The sequence below is a fragment of the Vulpes lagopus genome, chromosome 17 (genome assembly GCF_018345385.1).
Source record: "Vulpes lagopus strain Blue_001 chromosome 17, ASM1834538v1, whole genome shotgun sequence".
NCBI lineage: Eukaryota > Metazoa > Chordata > Mammalia > Carnivora > Canidae > Vulpes > Vulpes lagopus.
The window spans coordinates 4,927,361-4,943,957 of NC_054840.1; the positions used below are offsets into that span (position 1 = coordinate 4,927,361).

General features: G+C 37.4%; 1 protein-coding gene across 1 annotated transcript in view; it reads left to right on the top strand.

Moving 5' to 3' along the window:
- Positions 1–249: 249 nt before the first annotated feature.
- The window catches only part of SPATA16 (spermatogenesis associated 16), a 195,908-nt gene continuing 179,560 nt past the window's right edge, over positions 250–16,597 (top strand). The window contains exon 1 of the mRNA XM_041731425.1: positions 250–867. Coding sequence (XP_041587359.1) covers positions 250–867 — 618 coding nt within the window. The remainder of the gene's footprint in view (positions 868–16,597) is intronic.

The following is a 16,597-nucleotide window of genomic DNA, read 5'->3' on the forward strand; positions in this document are numbered from 1 at the left end:
TAAAGACATCATCTAAATGTGTTTTCAACAAATTCTTGGTGAGTTTTGAGATTGAAACATCTACTTCTCTAGTAAAACTGTCAGCAGACAATGTACGTACAGTTTTACTTTAAGATAATAAACACCTATGATGAATAAAACAAATATAAATGAATTTGACTATAGTCTTAAACCACTGGAACTTCAAAATATTGTTTTAATCATTTTCCTTATTCTCTTAACCCTTACAGGAGTTTCAGGGGGGAATCAATGGATTCAGGAAGTGATAAGAATTCAGAGAATACAGTGAATAGGATCTATCCTGATCAACTTGTTCCAAAGATAAATACAAGCAAGAAAATGTCTACCTTAGCAAATCAACCAAACATCCTAGAAATGTCACAAGAGGTTAAGAAAAGTTGTGGAGATAAACAGGTAGAAATCACAAGTGAAAGAATAAAAATGGCAAAGAGCATCAAAGAAAAACAAAGCAATGATTCAGAGAAAGTGGCCTTTAAAAGGAAGGCAGAAAATGAAGAAAAGCCAGCTGGAAAGAAAGAGGCAAAGATAACTGAACTTGACAGCATGTTGATCAGCATGCCTTTGCCTCACATTCCCTTAAAAAACATCATGGATGTAGAGGCGAAGTTGGTCTACGTTGATGAAGAGGACGTGAGGTATGAGTTTGTAGAGTCCTTCATGTCCACTGGCATTCGACCTACATCAAACCAACGTGCTGCTGAAATAGTAGACCCTTTGCATGTACCTAATTTCAGCTTCCCGCCTCAGATTGACAAATGGCTTCAGGTAGCCTTAAAGGATGCCAGCTCTTGCTACAGACAAAAGAAATATGCTGTGGCAGCAGGACAGTTCAGAACAGCATTGGAGGTATGGGATTAAAGAATGTACAGGTTGGTGACAAGCAGTGAAATGGCAAGTAGGATGATATTGAGTAGCTCTGATCATACTGTAATAAACACTGATCATGGAGTGAAAATATTGAATGATATCAGGATTATACGATTCCCAGTAAATATAAAAGCAAATAATATATAAAGCAAATAAGATATGCCTACAAATTATATGCCTGTGTGTATTTGACATAGAGAAATCTCCCCAAAAACATACGTCATGCTTTTTCTCTGCTAACCAACCCTGCAGTAAATGGTAACATATAAAAATGCAGTTGGTTTTGTAATTTAGATGTATACTTATAAAAGCCATAAAGTTTTAGTACAGTGGTGGTGGTTAGAATATAGATTCTCTCTCTAGAAATAGGCAGTTAATGAGTAAATGAATTTTCCCACTTTGATATGTAGTCTTCATGATTACATGCACCCATCTTTACTGTTAGCAAAGGCTGATAATTTATGCCTGATACTTATTAAAAACAAAGTAGCACCATTTTACTTTATCATCAAACTTCGCTTTCCTTCGCATTCTAGTGAGCTTTATGAATAATTATTTTTCTCTCTGCAAGCAGGTAAATTCGTCAGTATTGTTTATGGCATAAAGAAGTAGCCTGCGGACTAAAATTTATTTGGGAATCACCACTAAAACACAAAATAGGTAGTGGGAAAAATTGTTCCCTCTTATGACTCCTGAAACCTATAAAAAGACCAGAGTGGGTTACTAAAAGTCATATTGACCTGTCTGGATTGGTGACTGCATATTTTCATTAATTACAAAAAATTTTTTTTGCAATGCATTCTATATGTGCTTGGTGGCCCCTGGAGATATAAAAACATGAGTTAAAACATGGACCTTTCCCCCCAAGAGTCTGGTGAGGGAGGCAGACCAGTAAACAGTTAAGTGGAAATAGTGTAAAGGGACAGTGAATCCACATGAGATAGAAGGCATGAGCAGGAGTCAAGTGTGAGATGTTTGTGCTGGAGATTTAAAGAGTAAAGTGTTATTTCCACTATTACTTGCAGGTTAAAATGACTACATCCACAATGAATTATTAATGGATAATAACAGACAATGGTGTCCCTAAATACTTAAAAAGAAACTCTAAACAGAATAGGAGGCCCAAGGAGATAGGAAGTGATGAGGTAGTGCACAAATAGATGCATCTGTAAATATTTCTGTCCTCACAAAGGGTCGTCTACACAAAGAAGGGAAGAGTAATGCATTATGTAAATTTGTGAACTATGTAAAAAGTGCCAGAAAATTAAGTTATCCACAAACCACTGAGATTCCTATGCTGTCCTTTGAGCTAAAGACCAGAAGCCTCTGGCTGAGGAAAGGATGCTAAGGAAGGCTTCAAGAAGAACCCTGAAATCTTTTCAGGGCCATTTTCCACCGAATATTTTTTTAGGGTGGGGGACCAGGGTTTAAAGGTATAATGGTAAAGATGAAGAAGAAGAATCATTTTAGAAATGAAAAAAGAAAAGTATAAAATAAGAAAGGATATAAACTTCAAATTAAGTCTAGGTAGAAGCAAAAAAGTATCTGCATTAACTAGAAGAAAATACCTGGTTTTTCATAAAACCCAATGTTCAAAATGATAAAATTTGAATCAGCCTTTAATGACCCCAAGATATAACTGTACTAGAAAATGCTTTTGTTCAGATTCTCTCTTATGTGCTCTCTCTTTCTCTCTCTTTATCTCTCACTCTCTTTCTTTCTCACCGTCTTTCCCCACCTCTCTGCACCCCCCCCCACTCCCCAACAAGAGGTTTTAGGAAAGTGCTGGATGCTGACACTAATTACTGGTAATTAACAAAGGTAATTATTTTGAGACCAAAACTTAGCTTAGACATCTGGTCTAGCTTTTGTCTAATTATCTTGGGAGTTAACTTTGAAATTTTACCTAGAATGTCTCTTAATAAACTAGAGCTGCTGGGAATAGAAAAGATTTTTAACCTCTTTAATGCTTTCTTCTCCTAAATTTAACTTCTTCAATACAGACTGTTCATGGGTATTATTTAATGCATCTCTCCCTTTTCCTTATGTTTTAACACGGCTCCAAGCAGGGTAGAATGGATAACAGACACCAGGACATAATGATAAGGATCACACCTGGAAAACAGATGCAGCAACAAATATTTGAATGTATGTAAGCTAGGATTAGGTTTGGCTGCAAGTGACAGAAAACCCCAAAATAACAGTGTCTAACGCAAGAGAGTTTATTTTTCTTTCATATAAATGTAGGTAGTCAAATGCTGGTATGATATGAGCTCCACATTCTACTTTGTTCCTCAAGCTCATGATCCAAAATGTCAGCTCCAGTTGGTGTCGTCATATCTACGTTCTAGCCAGCCAGAAGTTGGGAAAGGAAGGAGAGAGGCATGCTGTGTCCCCATGAGCACAATTCACAGAGGTTGCACACACTATTTCCATTTCTTTTCCATTGACCCAAATTTAGTCATGTGACCATACAAACCTACAAAGGAGGCTGAAAACTGTGGTCTTTATTTTGGTTAGCCCTAACATCCAGAGGTTGTATTCCTAAGAAGAGAATGGATATTGAAGGATAACTAACAGCTTTCCCATAGAGTGCTTATTACTTGGGAGGCAGCGCAAGGCATATGGAATGCTTGCTAAATGGGCGGTAGTAAGCTGGCGATAGGAGGACACAGAACACTGGTTGTGATTGAAAAAAAACAATAAAAATTGAGGAGAGGCTCTGAAGATTAATTGACATGATACTTCTCAATGTTTTTAATAACCCCACTAGGAATATTCTATTTATATGGTAGTTTCCTTGTACTCTTGACAAATTATTAGCTCCCTTTGTTTTCATAACATGGTCACTACATAGATAAATTTATGATAATATTTAGAATGATTGAGATAAAATGATAAGCAGTGATTCAGAAGAAAACAGTTTAGCTCCCTAAAGCAGTCAATTTTAATATTTTAGGATTTCAAACATAGGAGGCATTTATTTAGATGAACTTGATGAAATAATTTATTTTTTATGCTTTACTTTTACTACATAAAGTTAAACCAGTTCTGTAGGTGAGATTAGTGCTTAGTCCCGTGACCTACTCATCCATCTGTGTTAAACTTTGTTAAAATTTATTAAATTTTATTAAAATCAGTCATTATTTGCTCTTCAGTTTGTATTCACATCAGAAGATATACCAATAGGGCAAAAGATACAAGCTGAAGATAAAAACACATTTATATTAAATCACATTTGTATGCCTAGAGTCTTAATCTTTAAAGGACAATAATTATTTTTTTCTATAATCAAAGACCTGATGATAACACAGGAAATCATTTTGATAAAACATAAATCTTTGCTTTTTTTTTTTTTTTTAAATCTTTGCTTTATAGGCAGATTACTTAAAAGGTAAAGGAAGAGAACCTTTCACAACATCAGGAGCAGACCAATAGTCCAAGAAAATTTTGTCCTTCTGGCAGATGAAAAAATATGAAGTTCTAGTTTTTCTTAAACATAAGTACATCAATCATCTGAAAGCTTATTTTAAAAAAACTTAAAATAAATTTATTTAATTTTATCCAGCTTGATCACACATAAAATTACTTTCTCAAGGTTCCTTTTGCAAAATCCTTCTACAACTTCTTTAGATTCAGATTTTTTTCCTATTTTTTCCTCTTTTCTACCTCTCTCTAGAATAAAATTACTTTTCCTTTAAAAAAAATTCATCTCCATTCCTCATACCTTCTTTTACTGAAAACACACATCCCTGTTTACTTTCCCTGCAGAGATCTTTCCTTTATTATTTCTAGTAGTTTTATTTATATATTAGAATTTTTCACCCTTTAAAACCTTAATTTTAGTAAAAACTAAGTAAGCAATTGTGAACTGTTGCATCAGCATTCTTTAGATTGGCAAATTTACATTTTATGACTCCTAGAGACATATGCTTCCTTAGAGTACAATTTCTCCAATGTGGCATAAAATATGTTTACCGATAGATCCAAATATCTTTAGTTCCTTTGTAAAAAGGAAACCAAAAGAGGATAAACCTATGTTCAGTAATTGTTTCTATCTTATTTGGAAATGAGCTGGATATTTAATGAATTTAACTTAACTCTTCATTGAACTTAGCCAAATTTTCAGGTTTCAGGTTACTATAACAACTATTTGAAAAGTTCACCTAACATCTTTTTATCCTTCCTGATACAGGAAAGACTTAGGGTTTGAAGCTGACGGCCAAGAAAGAATTCTTGAGACGTCTTTGGTGCAAAAAAGATGGTTTTATTAAAGCACAGGGACAGGACCCATAGGCAGAAAGGGCTGCACTGGCTCATTATATACTTTCCAATTGGAGGGGGTTAGGAATAGTGTAAGCCTCCCAGGTATTTTGGAAACAAGGTTTCCAGGATCCTGAGGGGGCTAGCTATTGTTATGAGAGGTCATTTATTATTGTTTAGTAAAAACTCAGGCATGAGACCCTTCAGATGTGTATTGGTGGGTCATCTACTTGGCAGATGATGGCCAACATATATCTTGGGGGTGGGTGATAGAGATAAAGGAAGTTTCCAAAGGAATTTTTATATGTCAAAGTAGACTTACAGGGTCCTCTGGGTCGGGCTAAGACTGCCTTTTGCCCTTAGCAAAGTATCAACATCAAGGCGGTTGAGTCCCTAGAGGAAGGTCACTCAGCCTGTTTCACAGACTTGTCAACGGGCTGTAGGTAGTAAGAGAATTTAATACTTTTTCTTCAGCCTTTGTTTCCCACATCACTACCTACATGTATTTTAACTTACTTGTTCTTGACAATTGTTTAGATTACCCACAAAAATTTCATAAAACATTAAACAAAGTCAGTCATCCAGAGTATTTTCAGGCCAACAAATTTTAGTAGAGATAATAAGAACTTACTCAATTAGTAAACCCAGGTAGAATAAAAATTTTATGTTTAATGCTGATAACAATAAGGAAATGCCTTAAACTAGCTTTTATGCACTAGAGATTATAACTCTAATAACTTTAATCTGCCTTAAATTAGCTTTTATTTACTAAAGATTAATCCTAGATCATGTGAACTTAAAAATCATTTGTATTAATTTCTATATTTCTGAGAGTTTTAGAATACCCGGTCCTTACAAGCGCTTGCCTTTAAACCAACTAAATTGAGCTCTTTTATAAATTAATTTTGGCAATATCCATCAAGCAGTAGAAAAAAATAGAAAAATATCACACCTACAATACACATAAACACACAGACACAGAGACCTTATAGTTTCATTCAAAAGTTTTAACCATAAAGCAGGCACAATAATGTAAAATTCATTAGTTATAAAAGAACAGTTGGAATAAATTAAGTTTATCTACTCAGATTGCTAAAGCTTTTTCTACTAATATTTGGAAAGACACTTAAGATTTGCACTTGACCTTGACTAGTAAACTGGAAGCTATAGAGCAGTTTGTATTTAAAAAAAACGGGGGGGGGGGGGGCAGGAGGAAGGAAGGAATGAACTTTCCCTCTGTCCCCCACAATCTTTTTCCTTCAGTAAGAATTATTACCTCCCTGAAGTTTTTACTTTAAAGAGATGGCCTAGATAAGAGTTTCCATCTCAAAGGCACAGGGAAGGAATATAATAAGTTCCTCCAAGAAGGACTTTGGTTTCCTAAGGCCAATATTTACAAGTCTTTTGAGATAAATGGGGGGGGGGGGGCATTTTAGGATTGGTTGAAAAGAGTAGGTGAACCTTGAGCTGCCCCTACAGCTGCATTTTTTAATGTTGCAAAGATACGTAAGATAGGGACAGCTGTTCTCAATTCCTCAAAGAATTGGCCTACAGCCTCCACGGACACCAAGGGTTGATCCACCAATTTAACTACATTATCTTTTTTAGTAAATTCTTTTTTCAAAGGTCTCAGAAGTTTTGTTTTTTTTTTTTTTCTTTCTCTCTGGGTATAGAGTTTCATTTTGGCTATGGGAGGAAGCCTAAAAATAAATTCTTATCAGGCTTTGCAATTGGGCCAATTTTTGACCACAGAGCTACTTTGTAGCTGTTAGCCAAGACAAATAGTAAATATTTCTGACAGTACCAAACAACCCCTTAGATTTAAGAGGTGTCCCCAAAGAGGGTGCAAAAGATATTTTAATTTACTCTTTCTACCCAGTACTACAGAGAGCTGGGAAAGCTGAATCTAGTAAGAATTCTCACCCTTAGCTGGCTTCTGCCAGTTTTTTCAGGATCCCATCTGCAGATTCTGACTGGGGTTTAAAATGGAGAGTGTAGCTCTGATATTTACTAGAATTTGGCAAGGTTTTCCATTAAATTTAATTTTAGTTTCCTTTAGCTGTGTAAAGGAATAATGTAGCAGTTTACCAGAAGATGAGTGAGTCCCATCAATTTGAGGAGGGGCCCATATGGGGTCCTTCCTTTGAAGGTAGATATGGGAGCACTTGAGCTGGTATTAAAGAATTTGTGTAGCACCTTTGAGGACAATCTGTTTTCCAGTGTCCCAGATGATTACACCTGAGACAACAGTTTCTGAACCAGTGTTTTAATGATGGATTTTTAGGAGGGTATAACGGGAGAGGCATAAATGTTATTTTAGATATCCTTTGTGTCTTTAATTTTTCATCAGTCTTTTGCAACAAAACTTTAAAGTTATTTTAGAGTCTTGAAGCCTTTTGGAAGCTTCTATATACCAACTAAGATAGGTATCCTATTCTGTTTGATTTGGGAGGCCTAGCTTTTAAGTGTATTTCTTAAGTAAACAATCTTATCTAAATAAGACCATAATGGCCATTGTAATTCCAGGTTGTTGTTAGTAAGATTTTGCCATTTTTGTAGATATCTGTCGCTTCTGTGTCCATAGTTCTTAGATGTAAAATGAGCTGCACACCAAAAGGTGGCACGCTTAACTCTTTGGTTTTTAAGGATCCCATTTTTATCATTCATTCATTCATTCATTCATAGTTTAGCCTTTGGGTCTCTCAGGGCCAGATTAGTACCTGAAAGGGATGTGCTGCTGGGTTCAGAACTGTGTGATGATGTTTTACAGTGTACCTCATTGAAGTTGGCAGATGACCCTAGTGTCAATCTCACCTATTCTGGATAACCAGCTTATCCTTACATGGGAGTCTTTGGGTTACATGATGAGCACTCTAACAGCCTATTAGTGTTTGACTCTTACCCACCAATTTTTGTGGCTTTTTTGTTTTCTAAGATTCCCATTAGCAATTAGCTTTTACTTCATGTCATACATTAACATACTGGCAGTAACCAACAAACTGGGGACTGGGGAAAGGATTGAACCAGCAAACTTCAACAAATGGGGACTATGGACTAGGGATTCCACCTGAATGGGGAACTGCAAACTGCGACTAACAGTTCCCTCGTGGATCTTGAGATAGAATCAGGGGCTGGGGTGTAGATATTCCTGCAGACTGACCAAGAGAAGGTTGTGCATGCACCACCAGCAGTTCCCACCTTGGAACCTGGGACCAGGGAGAGGATTGAGCCAACAGAACCCAAAGACTGAGGGCTGCAGACTGTTTCCAAACAAATGGAGGACTGCAGCTGTGCCTCCAGCAGTTCCAAGTGTGGAATCTGGGCAAGGATTCCAAACAAACAGGGAACTACCATCAGCAGTTTCCGACATGGAATCTGGAGACTGAACCGAAGTCTGGGGTTTTTTTTACTCAATAAACTGGGAATTGCAGACTGAAAAGCCAGCTAGGTCTGGAGCTCCACACAAAGTGAGCAGAGCTCAGAACCAACAACTAACCCACAGCCCTCCGAAGTGGCAAGAAAGACATTGGACCTAGTGTGTTCACAGGTATCGTGCCTGTGTTTCTCATTGTCCCTGAAGCTGTTGAAGACTTGAATCTCACTGCTGCCACCAAATCTGTTAAAAAAAAAAAATTCAACTGAATAAATTTCAAGATCTAATTGGCTTTATTCAACAGTTCACAAATCTGGCAGCATCCTATCTAGCAATAGAAAGGAGCTCGGAAGGGCAAAAGGCAGAAAAGGGGCAGGAAAAGGAAAATGTTAATAAAGAATGCATTGTTTTTGGCAAGGTCACCCCTAGAGAATAGAAAGGGTTCATCAGGTGGATTATCTAAATCGTGCTGCCCAGCTAAATTCATGTTGACTGGTTAAAGGTTACATTCCTAGAAGGTTGAAACTGCAATTAGGGTAGGTATTAAGCGGATCTGCTGACATGGGGCTTAACACAACTGATTCCATTTGGGGCCTGCTATCTCTTTAACAGATGGGACTATTATTCTTTTGTTACTAGTGAAAAAACTAAGTGACCAATGGGTTGAGTAACTTGCTAAAGGAACGACAGTTAGAAATGATAGAACCAGAAGCTGAGCCAAGGATGGTCTAGTTCCCCAGTTAACCACTACGCCTTTGCTACTCTAAGTATGAGTTTGTTGGAAATACCCAATTTTGGGTTGTGCCAGACCTATAGAATCAAGATGCCAGGTGATCCTTGTATGCACTGTAGTTTAAGGAGTGTTGTACTCAGATATGTCAAAATTAACCGATTTGCCCTTCAGTTAAACTTCACGGTATGATTCTTAACTTAAAATGTTCTGCGCCTTCCCTAATTTCAAAAGAAAGAATCTCCTTTAAGCAGTTTTTTTTTTCCCTATAACAATGATTTAGAATTTTTGCATTTCAAGGACCTGTAAATTAAAACAAAAAGTTAGTGGAGGAAGAGAGGATTTACACTGTATTTGTATTGTGTAAGAACATTACAAAAATTATAATCTATTATCATTATCATTATTTTATAAAAATATGGAGCAGTTCAATGCCAAAGGGATAGAAAATAGAAAGGGCACACTCCCAGGGGGCACCTGAGTGGCTCGGTTGATTGAGCATCTGACTTCAGCTCATGTTATGATGCCAATGTCCTGGGACCAACCCCTACCCCCACCCCCGCCCCACAGGGAGTCTACTTGTCTCTCTCTCCCTCTCCCTCTGTCCCTCCCTCCCACTCTCACTCTCTGTCTCTCAAATAAGTAAGATCTTAAAAAAAAAAGGGGGGGGGGCACACTCTCAGAATGAAGGATATTTTTAAAATAGGTTATATGTTAATTTTATGAAAAGTTAAATTGTCTTTATTTTTCTGTTGTTTCCCCCTTGGATCAGTAAAGTGTTGGTCTGAGAACATGCTTTTGGGAATCATTGTTCTAGAACACATTCCCTTTATGGTAAATGGTAGGTATCCAGTTGATTGAACCTGCACCAGGGCCTTCTTATGTGATTACTTCCAATGTAATGGAATTTGGTATGAGGCAGGTCCATTTTGGAGCCCATCCAAAGGGGTTTATTTAATGAAGTAGCAAGGATATCTCATTATAGGGCAGCCTCACCTATAATTGCTCTGCTGAGAATAATTCTGTAGCAAATCTCTAGGGCATGAAAATGTGGACATCCCAGAAAGCTTAATTTAAATCGATTCTAACACAGATAGTTCTTAGTGCAATATAATCAAGAAATTGAGAGTTCACCAAATTCTTTGAGTGCCTGTGCAGTCTTTTTAAACATCTGTGGATTTGCATATGGATTCAGTATGCATTTCATAAACTCTTGCTGGGATCCAGGCCCTCTTATTCAGATGAGCATCACAACAACCCTTGAAGATGGATATCATCAACTCCATTTTACAGATAAAGAAACTGATACCGTTAAACACACAGAGCTACATACAGCTAGTTTGTGGCAGGGCTGAGACTGAATTCAGGTACCCTGATTTCATATCTGGAATTCTTTACACTCTTGCTTTGCACCTTAGAGTGGGTAAAAATTGTATAGGAATATTACTAAAAATGCAGATCCCTGTGCATTACGTTGGCGACGGGCACCAGATACCTTATTTCAAATAAGCTCAAACTCCTGGGACCTCTTTCAGTAGCAAGGGTTTATGCTGTACCATGTTCACAAATGCCTGGCACTGTCCTTCCAGCGAGTCCTCCATTCATATATCTAGTTCACAGAGCCCTGGGTGGCCGTGTGGGTCCAGAGCTGTGACACAACACTGAATCTGGAGTCAGATTATCTGTGTTTGTTGCTGTTTCTGCTGTGTAACTTTGAGCAACAAACACCCTTCAAGTCCTTAGAACACTGTTAAGCAGGAATGATGAAAACTAATACCCAACCACAATGTGCTTTCCCATAGAATTACTCGTTGCGAAACGTGATGAACTCTAAAGTCGCGTTACTGCTGTACTTCTCAAGTACCTGATTTCCTTGAACTGTGTGTATGTAACCGAAAGCCTTAGTACCCCCAAAACATTGTCTCATTATTGTTTTAATCCATATCCTCTTTCCCCTTTACCATTAAAAATTTCTTTTTAATGGTCTTCTTTTAACAATACTTGAAATTCACTCAAAGCAAGGGGCCAAGATAATGCATGTTTTCTACTCTGTTCCCCCTTTCAGAACCAGTGATCTAAATCAAACACTATTTTGTTGGGTTTTTTTCCAAACACTATTTTGAACTATTAACTGCTTCCTGCAAAAAAAAAAAAAGTAAGCTTTCACTTAAATGCACAAATTGTTACACTAGAAATACTTCATTTTTTCTTTTTCTTTTTTTTAGGATTTTTTTCTTTTAAGTTATTCTTGAGAGACACAGAAAGAGGGGCAGAGACACAGGGAGAGGGAGGAGAAGCAGGCTCCATGCAAGGAGCCCGATGCAGGACTCAATCCTGGGAATCCAGGATCACGCCCTGAGCCAAAGGCAGATGTTCAACCGCTGAGCCACCCAGGCATCCCTCATTTTTCTCTTAGTTGTCGGGTATAAACTGAGTGTTGAACTTCATGTTCAGGATTAAACATTTCAGTTCTTGATTGTTGCCATCTTTGTTCTACTCAGGGACACCATAACTAACAAGTATTTAATCATAAAAGGTATTCTTATATGCTAGCAAATTTACATAGCAGGAAAACAAATGCCTTTCTTTACCTTAAAAATAAAATAATAAGATTAGATACATCTCTATAATTAAACATTAGTTAAATAAGATGACCCTCTAGAAAAGCAGGATTTACCATTATAAGAAAAAGAGGTATGTTAATACCACTAACATTTACTAGCTGTTTCAGCCTGTCACAGTCCTAAAGTGCAAGGGATACAAATATAAGTAAAAGTTAGTTTCTGCTCTCAGGGAACCAGAGATTAGAGACAAAGGATAGGGCCCATGGCCTACCTTCTAAGACTTAATTTGCATTTTCAGGTTATGCATTTTTAAATTTTAATTTAGTATGTTAATGTTTATATTTAAAAGATTTTGTTTTCCTGAGATGTGTCTTTTAAGTGGACATTTAGAAGGACTTCCTACAAATTTCAGTGTAATTTAATTAACTTAATGTTCATCATTCCCATCCCAGGGAATCGAAAAGATTAAAAGACTCAAGCTACACAAAGGAGAGTTGATAATTGCTAAAAGGAACATAGTATTTTTCAGGCTGAATATTACTAAAAAGAGGAAATGGGAAACATGTCTAAAGCCATTCCTCTATTTGATGGGCTCCTGTTACTATGGAGGCTTTTGGTCCAGTTGGTCCTGGCTCCCCTGCACACCTGAGTCATCTGACTCCTGAACCTGCTTCCCTTTCCTGCGTAAGAGTACAGCCGTTGACACAGTAAGGGAAGGAGCATCAAGTCTGATTTGTAGACAGCACCTGTAACATGGAGAGCTTCTGGGGAGGCATGTGGGGAGAGTCAAAAGAACAGTGGGAAAGGAGGCAAGTGAGGGCTACAAGACATTTACTATCTCAGGGAGAACAGAGTTTTTCCCTAGTGGTGGAGTGTGGGGGGAGGGGTGAATAGGAGCATTTTCAATCAAGAAAATACTATAATTTGTATCACTTTACAAAGGAAAGAAGAATCACATTCCATATAAAAATATTATGAACCTCATAGATTCTTGACATAATTACAACCAGCTAGCGAAGCCATTAAATTACATATAGAGATAGATAAATATATATAAATATATATTTATACATATATAAATTATATATATATATATAGAGAGAGAGAGAGAGAGATGCCTAAACCCACCCTCAAAGAGTCTGATACAGTTGTAGGGTTCAGACAATGAGCATGCCTGGGGCATTGGTATTTTTAAGTTCCCAGGAATTGAGCAGGTAACAGCTGAGAACTGCAGACATAGAAAATGCTCATCACTTTTTCCCCTTTAAAATCACCTACAATAGATATCAATCCATATATGTTTTTTTAAAAGGAATTAAGAGAAGTAGTATCTAAACATTTAAAGCTGTTAAAAGGCATCAGAAACATTTAAAGATCATTGTCATGAAAATGTATTCCTTGGAAATTCACACTTACATAATCTTAATCATATTTACTTAAAGAGCAAATTCACTTATTGAATACTTCCCTATTAACACCAAGAAATACATGATACTAAACTCCAGTCAGTGATTAGTTAGTATGTGTCTCTGAAATATTAAGTTTATTGCACTAGTGATGACCTCATACAAAGCAAATTATTTTTTAAGATTTTTTATTTATTCATGAGAGAGACAGAGAGAGAGAGGCAGAGACACAGGTAGAGAGAGAAGCAGGCTCCACGCAGGGAGCCCAATGATCCCAGGATCCCAGAATCGCGCCCTGAACCGAAGGCAGACACTCAACTGCTGAGCCACCCAGAGGTCCCCAAAGCAAATTATTAATCCATGGAAAGCTGAGGGAGATCTTTCCATGAACAGGATCATTTCCATAGTTCACAGGTGTTTCTTATGGATTCCACCCAATGGCAGTAAATGTTAGTTTATAAATGTAGTTCACTTTGTTTACATTGTTGTAAATTAAAACCTGACCAACTCAATTATTAAAGTTTTATACAACTAAATTGTATTTCAATTGGATGATTCCATGTTGAGGTTTACACACACACACAAAGATGATTCTTATCCAATATTAGGTAATGTTGCCCAAATTTCCCCCCACTGTCCGACTTTCCAAATTTACTGCAAGACTTCCAAAGCCAAATAAAGTTAAAAACAGCAATCCTCTGTCTTTTTTCTCCATGCCTTTCATGCACTCTACAACGTGATGTTCAGACAGATTCTGCAGGTGCTGCTGAGTAGATGAGATCTACTCGAATTTGTTCACAGAAATGTAACACAGAGTTAGTTCGTGGTTACTCTTTTGATTCAGATTATCTAGAAGAATGGCAGGGGAAATTTTTTATTGCAACATCTAGTTATTTAACTCTTCTGTTGCCTCATTTGACATTCAAGAAAATAGAGAAGGCTCTGTTTCTTCTGTTTCTACCTGGGAGATGATCCTGTTCCTATCAGACAATAGGATATAGTTAGGCAGGGGGTAATATGAAAATGAAATAGATTTTCATTGTACTGTCTCAGTGTGGTTTCCTTTTTTTTTTTTTTCAGTGTGGTTTCCTTGTTCTGTATGAATCATTATGAACACCTAGAACAGTGGATTCACACATACTTGAATGCCACCGCCAAAGTGTCTTTTCTTTACGGAAATAAATAATTTCCGGAGTATTTGTTTTAGTCAATGATGATGATGTGATGATGATACCAATCTATGAATATGTAATTATTGATTTTGGGGGGGAAATTTATAGCAAGAAATCAACCACAAATTGTTAGGTGATCGCTTTCTCACTACTTCTTACAGTAGACATTTTGCTTGCCGTGACTTAAGTATTGCTTTTAGAGGAAAGCAGCAGGGGGATGAGGATATGAGAGGACCAGAAAAAGAAAACTCCAAGGTAAGTAAGAAGCTGCCAGGGTAGAAAGTGCGGAATGAGGAAATACGAAACAGGAAGAGCTGTCAGCTTGCCAGGGGGCCATGCATGGCCTTTCAAGGTATTGCACATTATCCAGGAGGCAACAGGAGGCCTTCCAAAAGGATTAATATGGAGAATGATAGAGTCAGATTTTTATTCTTGCTATATCAATCTAATGAATACAGAGGGCAAAAATAGTGTTCAGTCTCTGGGTTATAATCTATTACTGGATTGTGAAATCAATTTAATGAGTTGTGACCAGCATTTATGCTTAATAGAAATAGAAAGAATAGGGTAGGATAGAATAGAAATACAGTACAATTGGATATATTAGAGTTCACAGAATATTGGAAGGGAAGTCTTACATTGTGAAATTTCAGGTTTCTGTTCTATAGATCTATCTATACCTATAAATAAAAACACAGGAAGAAGAGTGAGAAATAAATCAGTTGTGTGGGCTCTCTGCTGTGTGTGTTGGGGGTGGGGAAGATGTCCTGTTTGTGATGTAGCATACACTCCTTGCCATGGAACTTGGTCAAAAATAATTGAAAGTCACTGATTTAGAGGCAGATTTGGAGGGGGGGAGGGAATAGAGGCTATTTGGTGGTGGTTCGGCACCGCCTTTGATCCAGGGTGTGATCCAGAGTGTGATCCTGGTCCCAGGATCGAGTCCCATATCAGAGTCCCTTCATGAAGCCTACTTCTCCCTCTGCCTGTGTCTCTGATGAATAAATAAAATCTTTAAAAAAAAAAAGAGAGAGACCAACATAAAGGGAGAAAGGAAGGAAAGAAAATTTTTACACATTAGTGGCAAGTGAGAAACAAGAGCATTTTCTAAGGATCCAAGTGCCACCAGCTCAGAAATATGAGCACACATAAATGGTTGAATACAATTTTAGACGTATTTTGAAGGCAGTTGGCAGAACAGCACATTTGTTGGATAGAGGCATGTAGGAAGCCAAAAGTAGAGTGTAGACTCATCCATACCCAATACTACCTGACGTGTAACAGGAAAGAGCAATGCGGGCACCTGGCTGGCTCAGTCAGTAGACCATGGGACTCTCGATCTCAGGGTTGTATGTTCAAACCCCACACTGGGTGTGGAGTTTACTTAAGAAAAAGGAAAAGAAACAGAGGGATAAGAAAATCCTGGAGAATGTGAGCAGCAATATCAAATTAAGAAATGATGAGACAAAATTAATTAAGAGGGAATTCTAAGAATAACTCCTCATGGACTGGAGGCTTTGAGAAAATAGCTAGTTACAAAGTTTCTAGAGGTAGCATTAAGAGTGAAAAATAATCTGTTTGGCTGTCAGGGTCTATGGAGAGAACACTCAATGGTTATCGCTGTAACTCAACATGGAAACCTTGGTTCCTTGGAATGGGACTACGCACACTCAGTTTAGCAAGCCTGGGGAAATAGTTTGGACCCCAGAAGTTAGATTAACTATATTCATATATCTCCTATTTAGAATGTGGACTAAAATTTAGCATGCATATTTTGTCACACACTGGAAAAATTAGTCTTTGGGCTCATCATATGGTGGAGTATATGTTATAATCACAATTACCTCTGTTAAAAGAATAAACCATTATCTCAAACTGACACCTGATTTCATTATATAATCAATTGAAAGCTGTGCTTAAAAAAGAAGCTTGGCTTATTTCTCAACAAAACAGAAGTGAGATTGAAAGGGGAAATGAACACAGTGTCCAAAATACCAAAACCTTCACCTTGGAAGGAAGAGCAGAAATGGGACAATAGTTCAAAGGGAATATAGACTGATGGGCTGATTTTCACTTTAAGAATATGAACACTGGAAGTGGTGCCTGGGTGGCTCAAGCTTCAACTCTTGGTTTTGCTCAGGTCATAATCTCAGCCTTGAATCAGGCTCTCACTGAGCACAGTCTGCTTAAGATTCTCTTTC